The sequence below is a fragment of the Hippichthys cyanospilos genome, chromosome 18 (assembly GCF_059441005.1).
Source record: "Hippichthys cyanospilos isolate Australia breed blue-spotted pipefish chromosome 18, RoL_Hcya_1.0, whole genome shotgun sequence".
Classification (NCBI taxonomy): Eukaryota; Metazoa; Chordata; class Actinopteri; order Syngnathiformes; family Syngnathidae; genus Hippichthys; species Hippichthys cyanospilos.
Genome location: NC_142386.1, coordinates 8,440,259 through 8,467,356, shown reverse-complemented (window position 1 = coordinate 8,467,356; position 27,098 = coordinate 8,440,259). Strand labels below are relative to the sequence as shown.

The window sequence follows — 27,098 nt, the reverse complement described above, 5'->3', positions numbered from 1 at the left end:
ATCACAATATAAAAGTTTCTGCTCGAGAACTTTTGACTTTTCAAACACTATCAGCGTTCTAATGTCCTAGTTAAATACAAATATAGTAGAACTATTTACAATCGTCCTTGAAGTTGCATGTGCCGTGACAATTTTCGACTTGCAGGTAGTAAAACTTGAGCAACAGAGAATACAATTTAACACTGTGCACATAAAGACAATAATTGACACTGATCAAAAATAAGAATAACCTGACCATTACTGCTACACAAAGCACTTGAGTCTCTTTAGCTGTCTTGATTTTGCATTTTGTATTGTTCCCCTACGACAGTGCTGATGGCGGCCACGGTCGGGTATCTCCCATTTCCTCCCCTTTCATAATATGGCATTTTGGACTTGTTATTCAAGGCGTACGGTGTGATAGACAGCCTTAGTTTCTGTGGAGAGATGTACCAAAATGTTATGACATTATATATCTTACATTTCTGTGCAATGATCCTGGACAGCTTCTAGCTTAGGTGTTTGATTATTGACCTTGTGAATCACTTCAATATGGGAGCTTTTCATATTGGATTTCTCTCTTTCACTTTGTGATACTCATATACGACACCTATAAAAATCATCCCCCCTTCTAAAAGTAAAAAAAAAAGAAAAGGAAAAAAAAAATCTGGCGTTGGTGGCTACTAAACTAGCCGATAACGAGAGTTTTGCCGTCTCGCCATATGCACTAGACTTGTGCTGCACTCAAACACATTCGGGCATTTCATATTGAGGCACATTTTATTTACCGGGTATTTTTAATTTTTGCCTGCCCGACAGTATCATCTATTGTATATTTAATTCTTATCTCAACATCCGTAGAATAGCCACTGTTTCTCACAAAAAAAATCCGCCATCAGAAACATATTGTAATTTCCACTAGGCGGCGGCACAAGAGCGTTAAAACGATTAATTTAAAAGTACGTAAATTTCAAACAGCGTTTCAAACAGCTTCATTTTGATGAAAAGATTGGAAAGTAATTATTGAATGGTTCACTCCTCTTCCATCCTCTGTGTAACACCTGCAGAAAGCTTGATTTGAGTTTTAATTTACATAAATCGGTAAGTTACACTGTTTCCTTGTTTTAATACAATGGTTACGTTCTCGAAAACCTTCTCAGAACTAAAATCCCAAGTAGAGATTGAAAACTTTTTTTTTTCTTTTCTTTAGAAAACCTGCAATAGAAAAGTTTGATCATAATTGAAAATCTGCAAGTGAGGTCGCAATAAGGAAAAACTGTACACTGTCAATTAAATTTTCCAGGACCGTTGCTCTTCCTCTCAGCATGTTAAACCTTTTGAGTGTTAAGCATAATGTTGTCAGTGTATTTAAAGACCTTTAAACATATATACTATAAAATACAGTATAAATACACAGGGAATATTTTTAATTAGGTTTTACAAGGGGGCTGTACTGAATATTGTGAATGAATTTACATTACCTGTAAAAGTGAGCCAGGCAGCACCCATAATGTGTGAATGGTGCCCAGCGGAATCCATATGATGGAGGCCACGGCAATGACCCAGCCAACCCCTTGAGCCCAGGGGGGAAAGACGTAGCCTTCATAGCGAGCCGGTTTGAACTGGATAATGGAAAAAATAAGGATAACCTGCCCCCACCCCCCAAAAAAGGAGTCCCGCTTAGTATGGATCATACTCCAGAATGACATGGTACAACAATGTGCTGACTTACAGTGATGAGAAAAGGAGCAATGATTTGCCAACAGACTCTGAAGAAGATATTGGGCCTTTTGCCCGTCATCTCTTCAAGGTTGTCGGATAACCGTCTCACACCTAAACACATAAATAGATAGCTACACATGAATCCAAGAAAAAAAAAAAACACAAATATACAGATGCATCTCAATAAATAAGAATAGCATAAAAATGTTTTTTTTGTAGATGTCATCTTCCTGCCTACCACTCTAAAAATGTTGTTATAGTGTGTGTTTTAATGAAGGGAAAAAATACACTTCACAAAAACGGTTTGCAATGTGATCATTAAAATAAATTAATCAACTTGTTCACACTTCATCAGTTAAATGACCATTGTATTGATTTTTTTTGTGTGCCTTCCTTGACCACCAGGAGGAGGTATATAATCAACTATGAGCTGTCCCAGCTCCCCTCCTCATCAGTGCCGCACTAATATTATAGGCTTGTGAGATATGTTATTTGATGAAGAACTGTAGATGCTTTTTAACGTTAGCGTTAAACTAGCGGACAAATGCTAAAATTTTCCTTAAATACATGTTTAGTTTGTCAATAAACCTGAGCAGGGAGTGGCAAGAAATGACTCAAAAAATATATATTGAGGAAAATGAGTTGAATTAAGATACAAACTAATCAAAAAGACTTCTCAAAAGGTCAATCTCCACAATTTAAATATTTTAAAAATAATTTGGATTGTTTGTTATCCATATTCTCATGTTTTGAGAAGGTGGATTTAATGTTTTCATTCACTGGAAACTGTAAGTTGAATGCAGTTGAATTTGCAGTTATACTCACCGTAAAGCCAACAAATACCTATAATCTCAAAGAATGCAAGGAACATGATAGACACAATGGCAGTATAATGGTCCATCAGCTGGAAAACATAAATCCCCACCTGCAAAGATATTCATCATATGTAAAGTGTAATAATAAATTCAGCACATAGCGCAATAGACAGCTTTTACCTGCATCACATTCGGAATTCCAAGAAGACATGCGATTCCACAAACCGCAAGAACTAACAGCTCTTTCTTCTTGAAGAACTTCAGCAGATACTGGTTGGATTGATCCATCAGGCTGGTCACCATACATTCAACCATGGCAAACTGGGCAAAAAACAAAAGAAGGATTTTATCGATCGCTGTTGTTTTCATGCGTATTATTTGAAGAAGGGTGCGCTTGGGCTACCTCGCTATCAATTCCGAGGCAAAGCAGCATGCAGAAGAACAACACGGCCCACAGCTGAGGCACCGGCATTGTGGCAAAGGCTTGTGGGTAAACAACATACACAAGTCCTGGACCTAGATAACATGCAATTGAGTATAATTTAATTATGTGCATTCATTAGTGGTGGGTTGTGATAAGTTTCCCAACTTACCATCCACAGCCAACTGGGCCACCGGAATGTTCTGCAGGTGCGACATGTATCCGAAAGCAGAGAATATGACAAAACCTGACAGAATACTGGTGAGGGAATTGACGATGGATATCGTCAGTGTGTCTCTGTGTGAGAAAAGAGAGGACATCTTTACATTGTATCTGTCCAGATGTCACAAGAGTCTTCATAAGCGGGGCTTTTACTTAATAATGTTGTTGTTGAAAGAGCTATAGCTGGCCATGGACATGAGGAAACCGAACCCTATTCCGATGGAGTTGAAGATTTGGGCTGCAGCGTTCACCCAAACCTGCAAGATGAAGCAATTCACTGCACATAAATTGATTTCTCAAAAGCTTCGATCGAAAGACGGTTGAACAAGTATTCAATAGTCTTAACACAGTATTCTGGCCGAAATAAAAATAGAACCTTTCTTACCTCTACTGAGAGCAGCTTTTCCCATTCTGGCACAATGAAGAAGGTTATACCCTGTATTGCTCCAGGAAGCTGCACGTTATTGACCAGCAGAGCAATAAGGATGACATAAGGGAGCAGCGCTGTGAGGTACACCACCTACACGAAAAAAACCCAAGAAAGTACCGAAAAAGGACTTGTTAATCACTTCACCCGTGTGTGCTTTCCGCTCACTTTGCCTGTGGATTTGGTCCCCTTGAATATGCAAAGATAGATGAGGATCCAAGCGAGAATGAGAATGAGGAAAAGGTCCCACCGTAGCACTCCGGGTTCCTCGATTCCCCCTGTTTGCTGTAGCATCTTATATCTTCACAGAAAGATGCAACAAAAGATAACATGCTCACTTCTGTTTGTGTAGATCACTGCGTCTCAATTATATTTTGCAAAACTTCCCCAGTAAAGACAAAACGTCACGCCCCCCCTCACTTAACGCTGACTATAAATAAGATTATCTATAAAAATTGTATAAGTATACCTGAACCTGTATTCTTTTTAACATTACCAAAAGAAAAAAAATACATAAATCAACTTTCAAGAACTGTTAATTATTTTTACAGCGTTTATATGGGTTACAGCTTAGTCTAAAACAGAAGAAAATAACCCAAGTGCATCAAAGTGCCTGAAAATAAAAAAAAAACAAATAAAATTTTATTTTATTGCAATTACATTTGAGGTTCCCTGAGGTCATCTGCGCCCCCCTTGGGGGGACCGTCCCACTATTTGAGAACCACTGGTGCAGGTGAACATCTGGCAGCACCATTTTGCATTTATAAAGTTGATGGATGTTATGTTTTTAAAATTAGGCACTCAGGGGGAAGGAAAAACTAATTCTACTGTTAAGTGTGGTATTAAAACTATAAGCCACACCTTTTTTCTCATGACTTGAGCCCCGCGGCTTAAAGTCCAGTGCGGCTTATCTGCAGGTTTTTTGTTGTCGTGTTGTAATTTGCTTGTTTTTTGAATAGTATCACTTGATCAAGTCTCTTCCAATATTGTGTTTTTTTCATGTGACTTTCACAAGCTGGGCTTTGACTGCTGACCTGAGCACTTTGCACGTGATGTCATTATCAGGCAACAGCAAGTGTAAAAATGCATTTTTAAGTGTTTTAATTGTACATGGTTAGTAATGAAGTCATCAAACTTAATGTAGACAAAATAACAACTTTTTACTACCTAAATGGCTAAATAACTAAAGTATGCTTCAAGATTTGTTTTTGGGGTTCCAAGATTCAAGTGATACATCACCACAACTATCTTTTTGCAAACATTTTCTCTGTGCATGCATAAGAGGTTACATATTTTTACAAGTGACTTTGACATCAGAGTTTTGACCTTTCCTATCATCTTCACTGATATCATTCACATGGCTCGCGTGATAAGCTTACACTGTTCCCTTCTCTGCAGTAGTTTCTTTTGAAACTCCTGTCTTTTCGAAAAGTTGTATGATGATCCTTGATATGCAGTTTTAAAGTCTACAAATTATTATTCAATGTATTGCTTCAGTATTCAGTAACTTCATTTTTCACTACTGTATGACAACATACTAGTAATGTGGACTTTTTGGTTAGGGTCACCATATTTTCATAAATAAAAACTGGGACCAGTAACTATTTATCTCAAGTTAAATTGTTTGTCAATCTGATGACCGATTTTAAATGCTATCCAGGATAACAGTTTATCATCGCTAATCTGGTAATGCACTCACCACAAACTAATTAGTTTGGTCCCGGTGTTGCGCCACTGTTGTAAAATTTTGTCCCCTGCAACTTCAGTTGACATGTGGCTTTCTGATAACAGATTGCCATATAAATAATAAAATGTTCCCTTTGCAATGTGCTCATGGTCATTTCTCTTTAGTGCATTGAAATATTATTTCTATGGAGATTTGAGGTGGTCATTGGCGGTGAGATGGTCATTGAACACATTGTGTCCAACCCAGTAAAACGTACTTAAAGAACTCCTGACTGGCCGTAGATGAGTAGCTGCCATTTATGGCGTGATCAGTACAATTCGCTGTGTTCCACGTGTTGTTGCAACCCTGCCAGGGTAGCGGCACTTGGAAGGAGCTGAACAGGTAGTAGAGGGCCCAAGTAATGACTACGTTGTAGTACGTGCACATGATGAAGGAAATGGCCACGGATGCCATTCCGACACCTATGTGACAAAAATACGAATTCATTTTAAAAAGTACCTCTGCCATTACTCAAGTAAAGAATGCAACTGCCTGTCATACCTTTTATAAGTGGGCAGAGTTGTGAGAGCGCATGGACCGGCCCTCTTTTTGTGTATTGACCGACCGTCAACTCCATATGGAGCAGAGGGATCCCCAGCACGACCAGCATAAGAAGGTATGGTACCAGAAATGCACCTGCAGCATAAAAAAAAAAAAATGTTTGTTTACTCATTCACTGCCATTGACGACAATAGATGTCAGTTATCTTTTGTAACTGGATAGCTATATAAGTCAAAAATCTAATTTAACTGAGCTAGCAGTGAAAGAGGTAGTGCTTGTCATTTTAGGCTGGCTCTTGCATTTTAACAATTAAATCAAAAATAACTAACAATTTAAATACTGTAAATAAATTACCCAACTACTCACACATTTAAGTTGCAGAAATTAGCTCTCTAAACGTATTTCTTTTTTGAAAATGCAAGAGAACACATGTTTTTTTTTTAACTCATTCACTGTCAGTCATTTTAGAGCATTCTTTACCAAAAAAAAAAAAACTGGAAGAAAATAAAATATGAGTAAAATGAGTACAAATACATTCCTGAGAATGAATGCATTAACAAACATTGTGAATGACAACTTTGATTTTTAACAGTTTCCTTTGGTAGTGAGCGTTTATGTAAATCCAATTTCCTGGGCTGCATATGTTGTATCGCCAGAGATTTCAAAGTATGATGCAACAATTGATTATTTTAATTGATTATTAAAACACTATTGTGGCCTGGGTTAGAGCACACTGAGCAAAGTATGGAATGTTACCACATATAACCCATTCCATTCATTCATTCATCTGGCCTACCCAATAATTACAGTATCAAGCCCTGTAATAAATGTTCCATTAGTAAGCCATTTCCACGCAAAAAAGTGAATTAAAATGTATCATTTTTAATACAAATGTGATCAATAATAATTAAAAAATATAAAACAACTTCATTTATGTTATTTTATAAAATAGTACAAAATATATTAATAAATAAAATTAAAGCATGCATTCTTATTTCACTGTCAACAAACAATGTTTGAGGGTTTTTTTGTTTGTTTGTTTTTTACTTTATATACAAACGACCTGAAAATATATCAGTTTTAATAACCAAATGTGGCCCTTTGAGTAAAGGTTTGTTCCTCCTTCAGGCTAAAGGCAAGTTATTACTCACCTCCTCCACTCCTGAAGCAGAGATAAGGGAACCTCCAAATGTTGCCCAAGCCCACAGCGGAGCCGATGCCCGCCAGGGTGAACTCTATCTGCCTGCTCCATGTCGGTCTGCTCTCTTGCTTGTCCATGTCTGCTGCAAGTGACAAAGCGGTGGCTGTTCTGGGCCCTAAAACCACAGAAAGGGGCCGGTAGAGTGACACTGGTTGACATAACTTTTTATTATCCATAATGATTAGCAGAATACCTACTGCATAAGTCCAATGAGTGGCTCGGGAGTTTAATGTTTGCCATCAGAAGTTCCATCCATCCACTCATTTTTCATCACAATTTTTTATTTTCCCCGCATTTCCCCATATCTCTCTAATTGTTACATTTCATTTCACTGTTAATTGTGTTTAATTATGACCATAGTAGAGTAATATGTGCAATTATTGCTAAATGGTTGAAAGTTAAATCATTGAGTGTTGTTATTTTTCTGTTAATTTGTATAATTTGATTTAAAAACATCATACTGCATTTCTATTTGTCCAAACGTCTTGCTTGCCTGTCTTCTTCAGGCATACTGATTTGTTACAGCTAATATGTCAAGAATTGTATCTGTCAGCCCAAACTTCCAGTGTGATACAAAGTGCATTTTTGACACGTGAGCACCCACAACCGTGTAAAGGTGGAGCCGTGATAAGGATTATCATTCCTATTTTCTCCAGCACGTACAGTAATCTATAACCCCCAACCATAACATTCAGCACACAAATACAAGCGTGTTAAAGTTGGAACATTTCGAATTGATTATTGTAAAAAGACTACAACTACACAAAAATGCATGGCGTAGTAATAATAATGTTAACACTATTGACTAAATAAATCAGCAAGAAGAACGTGTAGAATTTTGAGCCATCTCACGGTGAACGAGTTAAGATTGATGTCATTAAAAAAACAGCTTTTTGCATACTGAATTAGTGTACAGTACATACTGTACTTTATTTGTTTTATTTTATTTTTTTAATTGACGCTAGATGTCGCTAAATCTTACACGGTCCCTTTCAACTAATCCTTAACTGGGGAGTAGTTCAAATTTGCAACGACGCTGTTTTGTTTTAGTGATTCATTTGCTGGGCACTGAATGCATTAGATGACCCCACCACTGACCGTAGTTTATTGTCAGAGAATATCAAAATAATCACATGACGTTAAAGTTTAACATTTTGATTAATTCAAATCCGAAAATACAAAACCTAATTTTTTTGCCACTCGATCAAGATATTGTACTGTTACGTCATTTCCTTAACGGGGTGTTTGGGATATCCGGTGAATAAAAACGTTCATCAAGCTAAAAAACAAAATCAACCCTGATAAGAAGAAAATAAAAGTATGGATTGCCTTCAAAGCAGATGAGCTGTATTGTTGTTATATTGGTTTTATTTTGAAAGTCACAAACGGAAGTGCTAATCGATTTCCTGTGGAAAGGAAAATCGATATGGGTGTGGGTGTGACTGGGAGCTGTTACACCGATGTTGTGATGAAATAATTGCTAGGGTTGGTGGGGAAAACGTACATTTAACATCTTCTGTGTCGAATATTTTTGTTTAAATTCGTTTTAAAATGGGAAACTGTCACACCGTTGGACCAAACGAGGCTCTGGTGGTTTCAGGTAACGATGAAAAACTCGCGTTTGGATTTCTTTTTTTATTTAAAGCTCCGCGGCCTCTTGTCTTGTGTAAACTCGATGAAGGGTTTGAAGAGGCGGGCCTTGGGGGCGTTTTCTTCACCTTCACTCGATGAACATTTCTTAACATCAGTCAAAATCCTCACGAATACACACAACGCACGTGCGTAACGTTTACTATAACCATTTATGACAAGCTGACGTAAAAAAAAAAGATAATCGTCATTCCCGCTACTACGGATTACGTAACCTATTCAAGCGTTAGCGATCATGGCCGCTATTTCAATGTTGGAGGTTTTCGTAATCACGTACCTCAAGCTTTTCTCTTTTAAAACATTCAATATTTTAAAACGTTTTATGTTTTCTTTTATCGCGTTTTATCCCACTGGTGTTCGGACGACATGATTCATAATAAAGATTGGACAATTTCCTGTCCCTCATACTTCTGTCGTTTCGATCTATTTCGTTAATAGCTTTGTTTTGGTCACGAAAAACATTAACGCAGAGTTCACGGTTTTGTGAGTTTTGCGAGTTTATTATTTGCAGGTCGTGGCGGTTGCTCCCTGCAGCTGAATAAATTAGATTACATGGGAGAGGCCCATAAAGTCCTTCCTTCGAGTGCTAGTGCAGTAGGCTGTGCACGACACCGTCCACTGATGTCAATGCAGTTGAACAGAATACACAAAATGAAGCCATTCACCCCGTGTTAGTGCACAAAATTCAAGTAACAACGAGCCAAGGCATGTAAATATTTTAACCCGCCTGTTTAATAAAGTCCCAGGGTTAACTTTGACCTGGTGCATGTTTATCTAGCCAAACGAGTGAAATGCATGAAAAGCCAATTCAATCCTTTGTTTTAACCAGTAAGTTATGTTCAATTCTCAGAAACATAAATAAAATAAAGGTTCTGGCTTAATATGTCCTTCTCCCCCTCAGATATAATATTGTGATATTTGTGGATCATTTTGACACGTCGTTAGATTATATATCTAGAAAAAATATTGGACGTTTTAAAATGGAACAAAAAAAGGTGTCCAAATGCAATTTTTATCATATAAGTTGGTTATACATAATTATCTAAGCAGAGGTATCTTCTACCTCCCAAAAAACTACATTCAACTGTAGCACTCAAATTTGATGCGTACCATAGCAGAATAATTAACTTAATTGATCTTTGACATTGTACATCAGTGGGATAGCATTAAAAGACGACACCGGGGACCTGCAATTTCACTCAGATGGTGACATCATAAAGTTCACCATCGCACAACCCCTTAGTTATCACGCTACCAGGAGTCAAAATATTGCACATGGGTTGTGGGCAACTGAAGAAGTTGACGTCACAATGGAAAAGGGGTGGGCACAGGCATTTATGAAATGAACGATTTATACTTGGTGTGTATTTTTTATCCAAAAGACTTGTGTGTTGTGACAAGCACTCTTTTTTTTTTTTTTTTTGCAAAAAAAAAAAAAAAAACCTCTTGCTGCAAAGAGACATACTGTAATTATGCCAAACTCAACATACCCAGATGTTCAACATCTGTCCATCAGCTGCCTAGTTAGCGGTTAGGGTCAAATGGATTCCAAAAATTGAACTTTCCTGATTATTCACAGATTAGCCTTTTTTTTTTTTTACTCAATTTAAGGTGGATACACATTTGTCTGCACTGGCACAACACCAACATTAGTCAAAGAAGGTTGGAGTATGATGAGTGCATTCACCAATTTTATGCTGTTGAACTGTCATCCAAGATAGCATTTACCAATAGGTAAAGGTTGGTAACACAACCACGGGTCACCAGATTGACTAGGGATTATAAATGATAAATAGTCTCTGGTATGAATGTGTTTCATATTCAATTTCAGTTAACATGTCATGTCCCAGATTTTAAATCTTTACATTCTTAAGTGTATTAATCACTTAGTCTTAGGAGATTTTTGACATTAGCTTTGTTTAGAAAAACCCTGTACACAGCTTTGTTTAAAAACCTATTTGCAGACAACGTTATGCTTGTGATTTGGCTGTTTGCTTTTGCACACGTTCTCAAATGACCCAGCTCAACCAGTTTACTCTTCCAGCCACATTTGAAAACAGCGCAAAGAAAAACTTTGGTATTGAATCAAAGCTCCCCACCCCCACTTTTCCAGGAATGTCAGTTATGCCAGCGCTAGCCAGGCATGAATAGTTTGCAGCTCACTGTATCTCTAAAGATTCTCTAAAGATTCTAAAGACTAATTGCTATTGACAGGCAAGTTTATTTTAATCATAAAGCATTTGCCACCCACATCCATTTATACAAATACCACAGGAACTGGATCATGTGCCCAAAAGCTTTCATGGTACCGTTTTGTGCAAGAGATACTTCCCTACTCTTTCTAACCGCTAAGATACAACAATGACTGTTTCTTGTTTTCCATAGTAGGTAATAAACAACTAGTAGTTTTAATTTTAAAGAAGTCAATCAATGAAACATTCCAGATTCAACATTTTGTTTCACAGTCCAAACTGTGTCCCATCATAAGAATGCCTTTAATTTCACAAGTAATATTTAAAGTGATATTTTAATGCCGTTATAATACGAATGCAAGGACATGTTAACCATTTTAATAGTCATATCTTAAATCAACAAAACATGCATCACATTGTTTGATTGCAGCAATTGTTTTTTTCCAAATCAAGTGCTTATGTAAACAATAGATGAATACATGACAAGATCCCTTTTGATCACAAGTAATAAGCTCTGCAGCTAGCTTGCGTGTAAGGTTAATGTGGTCCTGCTGCTTCAGTCAAGTGATCCTGCTATTACATAACACACACAGTTTGACCATACTGTATGCATAGATCCAAAAGTGAGATTAAATAAAATTTACAAACCTAAAGGGATTCCTTTATTTTTTTTTCATGTGGCCAATTTCATTTGTGAAACAAACAACCTAATTGCAACGAACCTTGAAAAAGGCAGCATGTGCAATCAAATCATAAATATGCATCTTCAAATTAAAACTATTTAATTTGAGGTTCCTATGTCTTTTACAGTCCAGAAGATTCAAATATTTTGCCCCGGTAGTCAGTGCATATTCAATTTATAGATATGTATGAAAGTGATCTGGGTCGGCTTTTGGAGAAAACAAAACAGAACAAAATTGTGGTGTTCAAATTGGCATGTAAACTATGTCACCTTGGGAAAAAAAAACAAAAAAACTGGAATCGACAAATTAGGCAAAATGCAGAGAACAATCCATTTGTTCAGTTGTTTCCTTGTCCGGGGTTTGGACAATCATTTTAATTTTGACGGATCTCTACTTGAAATGAATCTATATAAATGCGCATTTCTGCTGGACATTTGTGACCCGGCAGAGCAAAATGAGTTTGAGGTCGCACAGGCAGATTTTGAGGTACGATCTAAGAATGTAAGAATTCAGTAGGTCAAACGTCCACCTCTTTCACGGATTAAAGGTTTCTTTTTCATTAAATAAGTATTGAAAAATGTTGAAAGAAAAGTATAAAAGGTAGACCTCTAAGGGTTTTCTTTTTTTTTTTTTTTTTACCTGTGGAAGTTACTCCCAGTTTCCTTGTAGTAATCGTGCGCTGTTTTATGCAAGCGTATGCAGCACTTGTTTTGGGTTTCTTGTACACACACGGAATTCACTGACCACTTTGACCTTCTTATCCCGAAAGGGGCGTGTCATCGCTACATATTCATATCTGTAGCAATGATGTGAAAATCTTGTGAGTGAGTAGCATAGCAAATATGCTGATGTAGCATTGGAAAGCTCTAATTTCTGGAATTTAGAGTCCCTTTGACTCAATTTGTTGCGCTGGATCACATATTGTTTATCTCATGAAATTCATTTTGTTCATGGCACCATGCTTCTTAAAGGCCTTTTTGATGTTTTTAGAAAGCAGTATGACATTAAAAGAATACTTTTCACAAAGGATTTTGTTAAGCTCCAGATTTAATGAGCTTCAAAACATTTTGCAGGTTTCACTGCATGGTTTAAATTATTTCTATTGCTGCCCACTGTAATGAAATTTTAGTTGATCTTTATATCCTATTTTACATCATAACTGTTAATTTGTTGAGGAAACTCATGATAGTGGCGTGTTTTCATTCCAACCTTGTTGAAGTAAATGTTGTACAACAACATCGATTGTGTTATGGTAAATATAGGCATGCATTTCTGTGGCAGTAAATATAGTCCAGCTCCTCCCACTTTTCTTACTTTCAGTTAACATATGACAGCTGGGAATGCCGCCCAAAACACTCACGCTGGAGATAAACCAGACTCAGGCCCGTGTGATGTGTTGTGATAGCAAACTGCACAGAATAGATTTTTTCATATCTATCTCAGAGTTCTAGAACACAACCACTGTTTTTTTTTTTTTTTTTTAAACATAAAACATGCTGCAAAGTTGTATGTTTCATACATACGTTGTTGACCAAAAGCAAGTACTGTATAATGCTACCCACGCTCACATCACATTCAGTTTTTCCGTTTGATTCTGGTTATATGACGTTCATGTCGTTTGTGGTGTTCCCCTAAGGTGGCTGCTGTGGCTCAGATGAGAAAACGTATGTTGTGGGAGGCTGGGCTTGGGCTTGGTGGCTCATCTCAGACATCCAGAGGTAAGAGCACTTTGCACATTACTCCAACAGTACCAGCGGAAACCTTGTTTGATATTTGGTTTCAGTGGGGCTTTTTCCACACCATCATGTCACAATTCTGAATGTGTATGTATCAGAAAATGGCAATTCCTCATTTGTTGGGTTTTCAAGTCAGCAAGGACATCAAAATGAGCTTGACTGTGCAGGCATTGTTGTCTATGTATTTTTTTTTTTTGCAATGGCTAACAGCTCCCGTGGTGCATTATTTTTTGATTGATTACACCCGAGTTCAACCGTATGGCCTACTGTGCAGTATGTACACATAATACAATATTCCTTTGTCTGCCCATTATTTGCTTGTATATTCCCAGCTGACATTATTCCTATTCTGTTGTGATCTTTTTTAAATGTACAGTGTGTTTATTCAAACGTTTAAATATTCGGCCATTTGCCACCCTCAAATGGATCTAAGCTTTCCGTTTCAGCAGTAACTTGGGAAAACTCATCACTGGAGATAGTAATAGTATCTAGATGAGAATTTTGGGTTACGTTGTAATTATGACAACAACCTTGTGATTAGCAGCAGCATTCGACAAAGGAAACAAAGCTATGGATAAAAAAATCATACTTCTTGACTCTGTAATATGTGACTGCTTGTTTAACCATTAATTCAACCTTTTGCAGAGCTTCTAACTTAGTATTTTAAAACTCTCTTACTACTTGCTTAAAACATTTCATCCGGTATAATAACTTACTTGGATTTGTGCTAATATTCATTTGCATGCGGAGCACCTGGTTTGACTGTATTGGTGAGCTAATGTTTGCTTGTCTCTGAGTAGTCGCTTTCCTCTGTGTGCCTCAGCTCAACAGTGTCCGCTTCAGGTTACCCATTTTCAATTAAGAACTGTGCTTCAGTGTTGCTTGGAAACATCATGGTAGACCACAACAACAAAGTGAAGTCAATGCATGGTTGAGCTGACAAATTCACCAGGCCCTGCCTGCCCATCACTCAATATTATGGTCACGGTTTTTGTTTTTTTTTTTTCTTGGAGGGTGACAGCATAAGGAAAACTTGCTCATCTCCAGAGTCACGAGCACTTGAACTAAAAGCCTGGTGCTTGGCGGGGAGGGCACACACTCTTCCCGCTTCTGATGCAGCAATCATGTTAATGTTCAAGTCCATGACTCATTGATCCAGGTCTCCTGTAGAGGAGGAGGGGGGAGGGCGGGGGTTTATTACTGAAATCCTTGCGCTGTGTGCTTCTGAGTACAAACATGGATGCTGAAGCCCCTCTTCATTTTAAAAGGACAGTTCTGGTTCTTGCTAATAATTATATCATGTAAAAAAAGAAAAAAACCTGTGTCGATACTGCTCTGATTTTTATTTACCAATGGTAGTTTTTGTTCAAACCTTTTGGAGAAGCATAAAAACGAGTGATTTTTGAGACCACTTCTTTCAAACTAAAGCCAGTATGAATACTTGAGTAACCACTGGTACTGATTGCACTAGTACTTTTGATACGTACACTGTCCTGAAAAAAAAGAGATTTATTTTAAAGACCTATCTATCCCAGTCAGGCAATTTAAAAGACAGCTATATTTCTGAAAGTCCTACGTACCCCAGTATAGCAATCTTTCTTCAAACATCTACAAAACAAATGTCAATTTTCTATTCTTTTTTTTTTCTAATTTCTAGCAGTAATACCGTTATCAGATGCCATCCCACGCACCCATCCGCCCGTCAATTTCCTTCCGCTTTATCCAGGGTCGGTCGCAGGGCATCAGTTTGAGCAGGGAAGCCCAGACTTCCCTTTCCCCGCCACTTCATTCCACTCATCCAGGAGGATTCCCTGGTGTTCACAGCCCAGCCAAGAGACATAATCTTTCCAGCATGTTCTGGGCTGTCCCCGAGGCCTCCTCTGTGGGCCATCACCTTATCGTGGCGGAGGGGTTTGTGTGTCCCAGTGATCCTAGGAGCTAAGTTCTCTGGAGCTTTATGTCCTTGATAGGGTCACCCACGGCCCATCCACCCTTAATCGCACCCACCAATATCTTAAAATAAGGCTGGTATCAGCATCTTTACCATATCGGTACTCGCCCATTCCTTGTGAAAACTACACTCTGTTTCAAACAAATAAAAATACAATATTTAAGGGAAAAACTGATTTTGTACTAATACTGTATATATAATAATTTGTATATACATATACTTAATAATTTGGAATTCATTGGATACACTTTAATCCATGGCTCTCGATACCCCCCCCCCCCCCCCCCCCCCCCCCCGCCTTTTTTAAGCATTCACTAACAGAGAAGTGAATGTTTATTTGAGCTGCTTGGTGTCTTGTTTTTCATAAACAGTATTCAACAGCAGCACTGACAAAAATAACAAGTTTTTGTGGCTGAAACAGGAGCGACGGGGCTTCAGGTTCTGACTCTGACCTCTTTCTCCTAACCTTGGTGACTGACCTTCCTAACCGCTGTTGTCCAACTGACTGTTTTGCCTGTGCTACTCCGGCCTGCCTTCCTGTCTGCGTAGAATGTCTCTGGAGGTTATGACCATCCTCTGTCGCTGTGAGAATATCGAAACCTCGGAGGGTGTTCCCCTGGATGTGACTGGGGTGGCCCAGGTAATGTATTTTCAAGAGACCACCCCAACAAAAAACAAAACAAAACAAAACAGCAGTGGCTGGTGATCAGGACCAAAAGAAGATTCTGCATAAATGGCTCAACTAATTAGCCAAAACCCGTTTTTGTGCGTGTGAGTGAGTGTGTTCGTTCTCCTCCACATGGCTTCTCTCTTCTGTCGTCACTAACTTTGCCGTTAAGCTGCACTCTGGCAAGGAATTCTTTAGGAATGGCTTTGGAAAATGAGGGACACAATCCAAGTTGAGTTTTTCTGATAGAGCTGCGTTTCAAAAACGATTTCAACAGACAACTCCATGTAAAGGTTGGTTTCAGGGAGCATCGCATACTCCATTGTTTAGTGCTCTGGAGTCCTTGGGTGAATGGTTTCACTTTGTCCTGATTTTTTTCCTTGTGTTCTGGCCCCTCCCTTCATTTGCTTTCCCTCCGAACATGCCTGTTTTTATTTTATATTTTTTTTCACATTCTTCACAGGATAACGCTTGAGATTATGACCCTGCAGCCCAAGTGTGAGGATGTAGAGACAGCGGAGGGTGTAGCTATTACTGTCACAGGGGTGGCTCAGGTAAATCACCACACTGTTTCTTTTTGGGAATGCCAGTTCAGACTTACCCCACACCCTCACCCTGTCGCCCCCCGCATCCCAGCAATTTCCTTTGGTCTGGCATCACCCCATAATCACATCAGAGGTGGTTTCATACAGAGGGCTCAGGTTACGATGTAAGCATGTATTTTTTTTTTTTTTTTTTTAAGCTACCCTCCGAGATGATGAGTTTGCATGTTTTGCCCTCAATGTTATACAGAGGATATTTATTGACCTGGGCGTGGGCAAGCTGGCACTCAGACTGACAGTAGCACAGTGTCCAAGGTTATTGAGTGAAAGAATTAGATTTAGTGGCAGCAGCGCAAGTCATCTTTTTTTTTTAATAAAATACGTTTTTAAATTCAGCCTTTTACAAATGTATCGGCACCAATAATAGTTGTGTCTCTTGTTTTAACTGATGCGCCATTATTGTCTGTCTGAATGAGTCTGACGATGACAGCAAAAAAATGCCTTACCTGCATGTTATTCTCCCATCCTATTCCTTGCCTTTTTTAATGTTTGATATTCTCTATCCTATTCTTCTAGCTTTTAGGGATCTTACTTTTATCAGTAGTTGGATCATTAAAAAAATTGAGTACTTGTTCGAAATATGTTTTTGAAATTCTATGATGTAAAAAAGAAAGCGTCAGTTAAGGGTTATTTTTATCTGACTTGTTGCTAAGAATCAATGAACTCATTCATTGCCGGCCATTTTACAGACACTTTAGAGGTTATAATAGTATTAGCTACTCCAGGCCTGGCTAACTGGAGGCTGATATGTTTCGTCGCCACCTTTGTCCTATGGATACCCGACGTAGGTGAAATGTGCAAATGTAGAAGGCTTGAAAGTGTGCTCGATCTGGGATACCGTAGTGTACGTACTTCAAAATTGTTGCGTTCTCTTAGTTCACCATTAGATAACACTAAATTCTACACTCTATCACTTTTATTCAAATTCCACAAACACAATATTAATCATCAAGAATAATGTCTTTGACTGGACTTACTTTTTAAAGTGATACCGAGACCTCGGTCTTGCGCATTTTAGTTTTGGATTTGGCTGTTATTCACGTGACTAGCTTTGTGTGCATGCCTTCAGTGTGTTTGAAAGGAGATGCCTCATTATCAGTCAGTCCCATACTGTGTGTTCCTCACTGTTTATTTTCCTTCATGCATGCTGACAATGAGCCCACTGTCTGGAACGACCCCTCACTTTATCTCTTTTCTTTTAGCACATAGGTTCTCTCTGCCACTTCATTATTATTGGTCAAAGTGGATACAAAGTTTTTCTTGGGGCTCATGGCAACAGAAGTGACATGACCTTGAATGGGAATGAGGATTTATAATAGCTACAACTTGCCTATCCATACTACTGATATCAGTAAATTGAAAACCATATAAGGTTGAATCAATTTAAAGTCAAGATTAGACAATATATGACATTTACTTCACTAGTATTTCTGTTGTGCTTAAAAGGGTATGGGTAATAACGGGATGGGGGGGCGGGGTCAGAGGTCTGCAATTGGGAGCTACACTCACTTTTTCCGTACTGGTTTATTTTAAGCTAAGTCTCAGCACAGCTCCCCCTGGTGACTCTTTTGAGCTGGCCTGCTGTGTGACGTTCCATCCTGCACTTTTTATTTTTTTTTAATCAGTTTTTTTATGTGGAATGACAATTGCCACCCTTTACATTGTGTGTCCTTCAATCTTGGAATGATTGCATGATACCCAACCAAATGGTGTGACCACTTGCCTAAGGACCCAGCTCACTTCTCTCTCTTTTGACAGCCCCAGTGGAGTACAGCATCGTCTCCAACTTTTTTTCCGCCATATAAATGAGCTCTTGCTGTCAATGATGTCCCCATTCCCTTCCTTTATTTTGTGTGCATGGTTAATGAGCATGATACATGACAGAAAAAAATATCTACAGGAAAGTAATTATCTTCCACATTTAACACAATTCACCTCATGTAATGTCTTTATTGAGCCAGTGACTAGGGCCATGTCCACATGTACAGTAGGTGGCTGTATATAAAAAAAAAAAAGGTTTATTTTTATTGCTATGGGGTAAAAACTCTATCTCCACTCAAAAATAGGTAAGAGGTCATAAAAAAAATCTTTGACATTGAATAACTTAAAAGTCAGACTTGTAATTTAGCGCATATAAGGCAACAATAGCATCAAATAGGTCCTCTGACCAAAGTCTTTTTTTTCTGGATAGGTTTTTTCAGTTCAGTTTCAAATCTACATTTTTATTGGTAAAAAGAAAATGCCAAAGAAGATTTGTTTTTTCGAAATATCTTTATACATGTGGAAATTACCTAAATAATTAGAATTAGTCTTGTATAAAAATTTTCAAGCCAATAGCTGCTGTTTTCTGTAATATGTTGGGGTACAAGTGTTGTCATTTGTGGGGAAAAAAAAAAAAGACAAGATTTTATTTTGCAAGGGAGAGGGGGGTTATACCCACATTTTTACTGAATGCATTGTACTTTTAGCCATGTAAAGTAATAAGTGCAGATACATGTTCATTGGTTTGTCAGTGTATGCTCAGCTGACAATGTTTGTCCACACTGACGCCAGGTCAAGGTGATGACAGAAAATGAACTGCTGGGTTACGCCTGCGAGCAGTTCCTAGGGAAGTCAGTCATGGAGATCAAGAGTGTCATCCTGCAGACCCTTGAAGGTCACTTGCGTGCTATTCTTGGTAGGTATCTGCTCAAATGGTAAATAGTTACTCTTTTCTTGTAACCATATCTATCTTTTAACAAGATGAACAAAGATTTTTGTTGCTCGTATTATGTGAGGTAGCAGATTCACTTTGTGCAAGGTCGCTGTCAATGTGAAGAGCAACCTCATGTATTAATGTTACAGGTACCCTTACTGTGGAGCAGATTTACCAAGACAGAGACAAGTTTGCCTCTCTGGTTCGAGAGGTGGCGGCACCCGATGTCGGACGTATGGGCATCGAGATCCTCAGTTTCACCATCAAGGTTTGAGACCGGAAAGATTTTGTATTGATCTCTCAAAAGGCTGCTTTTTGCTCTGAAATGATAATATTCACAGAGATCTAAAAAAAAAAAAAAAAAAAAAACCTGTTAGCTTTTTCAGTGAGACACTGCACAAGGGTTAATTAACGTGCATTATTTATGCTACGTTAAGCACATGTACTGTATGAACAAACTGCTCCTATTCATTTTTTCTTAGGATGTTTATGACAAAGTGGAGTACTTAAGCTCACTGGGCAAAACACAAACGGCTGCAGTGCAGAGGGATGCAGACATTGGAGTGGCAGAGGCAGAGAGAGACGCTGGCATCAGAGTGAGAACAACTTTCAAGTACAAATATAGCATCACCCAAGGCCATTTTCTAACTTTTTCTGAAACTCACATCTCTTTTTTTTTTTAATAGGAAGCTGAATGCAAGAAAGAAATGATGGATGTTAAGTTCCTGGCGGACACAAAAATGGCCGATTCCAAACGAGAGCTGGAAATGCAGAGGGCTGCCTTCAATCAGGAAGTCAACACGAAGGTATTTATGTGTAGATTGGGCTGACTAAGAGTGAACTTCTCTTCATTGTGGTTGATTTGTTCCCACCCACAACAGGTGAAAAGTATGCACTGAGAAATCATCTCAAATACTTGTTAAAATTTGGTTTTGCCCTTCCCACTTGTAACACATTGATTTTTTTTTTAAACACACATTGTAAATGTCCACACAAAAACATTCATGCATTAAAAATATAGACTAGGATCACAACTTAAATGCGCAGTACTGGAGTTGGGTGGCCTCAGGCCTGCTCCCTTTCTATCCAGATGTATGGCAAAAATAGCATATTTACAACATATTTCACATACATTTCACACATACAAAAACATGTTGAATTGTGGGCTTGCCGTAGATAAACAATATACTCAATCAAATGAACACTGTATATTTTCCTGATAACCTAAGTAATTTGAAGACATCCTGTATATCTAGAAAGCAGAAGCTCAGCTGGCTTATGAGCTGCAAGCAGCCAAAGAGCAGCAGAAGATCCGTCTGGAGGAGATAGAAGTGGAAGTGGTCCAGAGGAAGAAGCAGATCACCATTGAGGAGAAGGAGATTGACCGTACTGACAAGGAGCTCATCGCCACTGTGAAAAGACCTGCTGAGGCTGAAGCTTACAAGATGCAGCAGCTGGCTGAGGGCCTGAAGTGAGTTGGAGCGTTCCCTCGCCGATCACCTTTTAGTGAATATTTGTTCAATGTTAAAATCATTCCAATGCGACACATATTGTAAAGCTTGGTAGATCTCCCCGTTGAAAGCTTTCCTTGCCCTCCACAAGGATCAAGACGGTGCTGACAGCCCAGGCTGAGGCCGAGAAGATTCGCTTCATCGGTGAAGCGGAGGCCGCCTCCATTGAAGCTGTGGGCAAGGCAGAAGCTGAGAAAATGAGACTGAAGGCCGAAGCCTACCAGCAGTACGGCGAGGCCGCTAAGACAGCTTTGGTCCTGGAAGCACTGCCCAAGGTCAGTTGGGTTTATTCGTACAGCGTCCCGCAACATCAGCACGTCTTTCTCATTGGTCAGATATTTGGACTTGTTAAAATGCTACAACGTGAATTTCAGGGGACAGATATTTTTTAATCAAATGATCGTTAGAATCCTCCATCTTTTATACGTTTGCATTACATAAACATGTTTCAATTTACTCATTCAATGCCTGCCCGGTAAAACGGAAATTTTGACGTTTATTGCTGTCAACGCCAGTCAATGAGCTCATGTTCTTCTGCAGGCTGAAATTCATGCCATTGTTTGGCTTTACATTGTAAATGCTAAGAAGTGTTCTGTGTGTTGAATTAGATCGCCAGCAAGGTGGCAGCACCTCTGTCTAGGACCAATGAGATAGTGATCCTGACAGGCGAAGGCAGCCGCGTGACAGGAGAGGTGAACCGTCTTTTAGCCGAGCTCCCAGTTTCCATCAATGCCCTCACTGGGGTGGATGTGACCAAGGTAAGCTCTTGCCACTCGTCAAACTTTGTTTTTAGTTTTTTAACGTTGTCATCGCATAGGTTTGACTAGATAGTGGGCCGCCAAAAGTTCACAGTTTTTGATGTTTTTCTTCCGCACACTTGAAAGGTGATGTTTGTACTTTCTGCTCTTTTTGAGAGAGAATTCATGAAACTATTATGAAAACTAATATGGAAAAGAGTGATGAGTAACAATTCTAACCAGAAGGTTTATTGGACACTTCCTGAGCAGGAGATATTTCCCTTTACAAATGAACAATTATTTTAGCCATACATACATGACCCTAGATTAGCAAAACACACCTACAATCAGTGAAAAACCGCAGTATCACAGGACTATATAAAAAGTAATTTTAGTTTCATCCATCCCACAAAGGATTCCAGACATTCTATCCCAGCTGTTTATTTCAATGAATATTTTTAAGTCTTTGGCAAAACGAGTGTGTAAACTGAGATGTACCTAAAATAATCAAATAATTTAGTACACTTTTAGTACCTACAGTATTTGTCACTATAATTCTTAAAATATTTTAAGTAATTGTTTATCTTAGTACTCATCCACAAATGTATTGATTACTTAGTAGCAGACGTTTTTAGACCCACTTTTAGCCAAACATTTGAACAAAAACCTAAAATCGAAAGTACCAGAGATTAATTGTCTGGATTTAGAGATGTCTTTGGGCCTGAATGAGTTAATAGCCATCATTTATTTTTACTCCCGAACAAACAAAAGGCAAAGTGTGCGTGCCTCAAGCTGTTTGTCACTGCCAAATGATGTTTACTTTAACGTGACTCAAAATAAACAAGCGAGGTTTTTGCTAATGCTGTTAAGAGACGAGCATTCAGTTGAGTAGCTGCTTCGTTGTCCAGCAGGGAGCACTGTGGCCCGCCCTTAACCATATCTCAGTGACATAAGAGCACAAACTAGAAAAGTTAACTGTGGGCTAAGTGCAAATGTTCTCCATCCACAGATCCCACTCCTGCAGAAGATGAGCGGCCAAACAGCCATCTGATGAATCGCAACCCCGCTTCGGACATAAACAGTATCTGCCTCAAGCATGACAACACTTTCTCTAGCCTCCGACCCACTTATGCAAAACTGCCAGAAACACCAAACAAGATTTGACATATTTTTTTATGATTTTTACTTTCCACCAAAAAAAAAAAAAAAGAGAAAGGGTGTGGTGTAACCTTTCTGTTTTATTTCGTCACTGGTCGGTCAGGATTTTATGCTGCAGTCCTGTTTGATTCAGCAAGCCAAACAATGGGGACAAATGTCACAGTAAATCGAGTGTAAATGCAAGTGGCTCCGGAGAAAATTCAGATTGCGTTTGAAAAGAGTCCAAAATTCATTTGATGTTGAATCTGAGCTGGTTACAATTTGGCAGCCTTTTTATTCCCTCTGTTTCTCTACCTCTGAGAGAACTTGATAATCCGCTGTTCTTCACCCGCTGCGACTGAAATATGGCTGGTATATATAGAATATAAATGTAGAAGGATCGTAAAAGTAGAACCACTATTAGCTCGCCGTCACCTCACCTGTCCTCTTGTCGTGCTCGTGACTGTCCAATCATCACTCAAGTGCCCAAAACCTTTTCGGACAGTGCTTCGGCCTCACCGTGTCATCCGGATACCCCGCCGTCACGTCTGCCTTTGTACTAACAAACACGAACATTGTCAAGCCATGTTGAAGAAGGGTAGCCTTAAATGAACCCCGGACGCGAGCCCCAGGCTCACACGTCGCTCGTGTGGCTTATGCTCAACGCTCAGGGCCATTCATGCTACTCAAAATAGTCTCTTTTTCCCTAACAAACTCTCCTGTGCGAAATAAATGTGAGCAAAGGCTTTTTTTTAACGTCATCACAGGAATGTTTACGCAGCACTGCTGCGTTCTCTTTTTTAACTGGTTCAAAAAAAAAAGAATCGCTCGTTTTGTTGTCATGAAAACATATTTTACTAACAATAGCTAACTAACAATTGCTGCATGTGTAAAGTCTCCTTGACGAAACTCTCGGTCACTCTTCGAACATCTGTAAAGCGAAATCAGAATTGGCACCTTTTTGTTCTTTTTGAAGTGGAGATCATCCAAACGTTCGCTTTTGTGCACGCCGCTGTAATCGAGGACTCCCTGATGCGTTCAAATCCAAATTCCATGAACCTCCGCCATTCGAGGTTCTTTTATTGTATGGGACGAAAGAGGTGCTGGAAATGAGACGCGCTCCTTTTCTCCGTTTTCAGAAGGAGGTGTCATTATTGTAACTGACCTTTACTGCAGATCATTTATCGAGTCGGCTGCTAGCTTAGAAGTGGAGTCTATTGTTTGTAACATGTTTTGTACACAGTGCCTTTGTCAAAGAAGAGGTCATGACTGTGCTGTGACTATTTCAATCATACGCGTGTAGAGCTAGTCATTCAAATTCGCATTCTACGCTACTCATTGTAATCTGTAACCTGTCGATGTGAACGTTGTACATGCATACCTGTCGGATTTACTTTTGTACTTGTTCAGCTTCATGTATTTTATAACTATCAGTGGTAACAACACGGGAACACAAAAATATGTAGCTGCAGGATTTAGACTCAAATGGTGTTTTTTTTTTTTTTGTTTAGTTTTCTTTCATATCAGCACTTGTTTGTATTTCCTTTTCGATTGGTATATCTGGTGCAAACTCGCAGCTGTTAAATTTAAGCAGACTTTTGGAGATAATGTGGATGAAGACCAAAACTTAGACCAGGGATCTCCAAACCTGGTCCTCGAGAGCCGCTATCCTGCATGTTTTTGATATTTCTGTCCTTCAACGCACCTGATTGAAATGATCATCTCGTCGGCGGAAGCGATAACGATTGTGATCATTTGAATCAGGTGTATTGGAGAATTATGTAAAAACATGCAGGATCACGGCTCTCGTGGACCTAGTTGGGACAGCCCTGCCTTAGACCTACGCCTTAAAAACATCCTTCATTTGTATGTCATAGATAAAAATAGTCGTTATTTCAAAGATTTCCATTTAAGTTTCTCCTAACTCTGATCTTTTGACAAACTGATCCAGCATGGCATTTGAAGCACGTGTTCATGTTACTATATGTTGTGCGTCATACTTTAATAAAATATATATATACATACCACAACCCTGAAGCACTCAGTGTGTCTAGTGAATGACGGAAAACGGAGCGGAAGTGGTGAAAACTTTCCAGCCTGACTGTAAGCATAACTACGGTATGTATGAAAACGCTTTGCGGTTCCTGTACAGTAGGTGGCAGTATGCACCAATAAACTACTGTATTTTGCCAATGAACAAAAGAACCCAACCGTGTTATTGAGTCATCAATTTGCGCCAATGTGTTGGTTGTTCGGCCAAATTTCTACTTAAAATTATAAATGCTGATTGGCCGAAAATGGCCGCATGATTTTTTTTTAAGGCGTCACTTTGCTGCCCGTTGCACGTGATGCTGGCGCTTAATTCAATGTTACTTTTCATGGTTAAACTTTTGTTTGTTTATTTGAAAACTTTCTACCTTCAATCAGACGTATAACCTGTATAGCATAGTAGAACAAACAAGTAAATAAGAACTTTTCGACAGGGGAAAGCAAAAATGTGAGTTGGCACCTGCTACTGATGAAAATGCCTCTAACAACAAATAAAGTTGACAAGTCCGATTTTTCTTGACATTTTACTTGCTTTCCCGCAAAAAACAAAAACTGGAAAAGTGGATTATTCGTCTCATGAAACCCTGTTCAAATAATTGGCCATAATTGCAAAAAGTATGCCCGTGTTACCCAAAAAAAAAAAAAAAAAAATTCAAAAAATCCACACCTTGCAGGGTATTTTTTAACTTCTCCAAAATTGAGTTTTTCCAAAACTCCAAAAATTCCCACTGTGCAAGATATGTTTTCACCTTCTCCAAAAGTGACACATTCCACCAAACTAATTTAATTAATCTTGTGAATGACTTTCAACGGACCAAAAATGACCATATAGCCTAAAATTACACAATTACTGTAATTGTAATTTTACCACGGCACAATCAACCCATATCATTCAAAAGCTTTTAACTCTGAATAACAAAAGAAGAACACACTAAAAACAACCATTGCGCTTTTGTGAAACTATAATTTTATTCTATTTATTGTTCATATTATTTATAAGTGCCAATCAGCAGTGCTATCATTTTTTTATATAGCTGTGTACATTGACAATAAAGGTATTCTATTTTCTAGTTATCTCACAAAAGATGAGAGAGTTGTGCATGGTTTAGTAGTATTAAATGGCGATTGACTGTGGTAAACTCAACAAAAATGAATCCCTTAATCTACCTCAACAAAGATTCAAAAAGCTGAAAGATGAAATTGACAGGAGTGGAGAAGAGTTGGGAGGGGAAAAAAAACAACAACCAAGCTTTTCTATGCAGATAAGTAAGCAAAACACCAAACCACCCTGATAGTCTGACATCTTTCTTTATCTGGGCCTGCAGAACCACTGAAGCAGGTGCCACGCCCTAACTAGCGAGCACGTTACCATGGAAACAGCCAGGCGCCATTTAATGTCATGGTTATTGTAACATAAGAGAGGCCTTTGAAAGATACGATTTCATGTGCTTACACCATACTCCATACCCTTTGGCAACATTCCCTCATTTTTATCGAGGGAGTAAAAGGTCACCGAAATAAGTTTATAGTTTGATATTAAAAATAATTTAAAAATCGGAGCTGCCTCATGTATGAAGGGGAATGTGATGCGTGGCATATCCAGAAGAAATCTAAATCCCCAAAATTCAGGGGGTAAATCCATTTAAGTAGAAAAAGTCAGATAAGCCATCATCATCTGACATCTCATAGTATTACATTTTTATCTCGCAAGGTATCAGGCATTAATCCGTGGGGGTGTCACATTGCGATGAGGAATTGGAAATGGAACTATATTAAAGCACAAAACAGTTTTTTGGAATAGTTTGCTGGATTCTGTGCAGCAAAATGTTGCTGCAAGGCAACTCTAGTGTTCCCCCAAAACTTAAACAGAAGTATAATTCACATAATTCAAAGAAGCAGATTTGGTTTGAACGATGTGTAAAAACACAGCAAGTTCTGTGTTAGGTTTTTTTGTTTTAATCCAGCTTCTTGAATATTAAGCAATGAAAGGGCTTTTTATGTTATATCTGCAAAATTTGAAAATTTTAATCCAATATCAAGTATTTGGATTTAAAAATGGTGAAAACATATAAACACAGAAGATTGTAACATATTTCCAACTTTGTGAAAGGACAACTTTTAATAAGTTTTTGATGATCAATGTTTTTTTTTACTCAAATGTAAACTGTTGGCAGCACACTACATTCATCTGTAGAAAATTGATGTTTTAACAAATATATGGTTTAAAAAAAATTCAATTCCCAGAATGCATAGCATGCAGCGATTAAAGAAGATATAAGGCCATAAATTCTTGTCATAAAATGTTTATATTACCAGTAGTTGAATGGGGTGTCATCTTTTACACATTTTTACACGTGTTTTTTTAATTTTTATTTTTAAACACATTGTGACTGTTGTATATAGTGACATCCAAGTCAATTCTTAACACAACTCAACTAATCATTGCTTGTAAAAATGAAGATTTGCTTATTTTG

At 38.4% G+C, this 27,098-nt stretch overlaps 2 protein-coding genes across 3 annotated transcripts; one reads left to right on the top strand and one right to left on the bottom strand.

The window, feature by feature from the left end:
- Positions 1 to 25: 25 nt before the first annotated feature.
- Positions 26 to 7,107, bottom strand: LOC148408850 (sodium- and chloride-dependent GABA transporter ine). The gene is made up of 13 exons (XM_088441112.1): positions 6,965 to 7,107; positions 5,814 to 5,948; positions 5,530 to 5,734; positions 3,755 to 3,887; positions 3,545 to 3,679; positions 3,313 to 3,416; positions 3,110 to 3,234; positions 2,920 to 3,032; positions 2,697 to 2,837; positions 2,527 to 2,626; positions 1,712 to 1,812; positions 1,461 to 1,628; positions 26 to 416 (listed from the first exon to the last, which is right to left on the bottom strand). The coding sequence occupies exons 1-13, from the start codon at positions 7,089 to 7,091 to the stop codon at positions 267 to 269; spliced, it is 1,737 nt and encodes a 578-aa protein (XP_088297238.1). The 5' UTR covers positions 7,092 to 7,107; the 3' UTR covers positions 26 to 266.
- Positions 7,108 to 8,448: 1,341 nt separating this feature from the next.
- On the top strand, positions 8,449 to 24,605 carry LOC148408849 (flotillin-2a). 2 transcript variants are annotated; one of them, XM_088441255.1, is made up of 11 exons: positions 8,449 to 8,614; positions 13,176 to 13,257; positions 16,357 to 16,447; positions 19,049 to 19,172; positions 19,340 to 19,458; positions 19,673 to 19,786; positions 19,877 to 19,996; positions 20,447 to 20,661; positions 20,793 to 20,976; positions 21,310 to 21,459; positions 22,448 to 24,605. In XM_088441255.1, exons 1-11 carry the CDS (start codon positions 8,566 to 8,568, stop codon positions 22,487 to 22,489), a joined length of 1,290 nt encoding a protein of 429 aa, XP_088297381.1. In that variant the 5' UTR covers positions 8,449 to 8,565; the 3' UTR covers positions 22,490 to 24,605. The 2 variants fall into 2 exon arrangements, with proteins under 2 accessions (XP_088297381.1, XP_088297382.1); XM_088441256.1 differs by lacking the exon at positions 16,357 to 16,447 and adding an exon at positions 15,776 to 15,866.
- Positions 24,606 to 27,098: the final 2,493 nt, after the last annotated feature.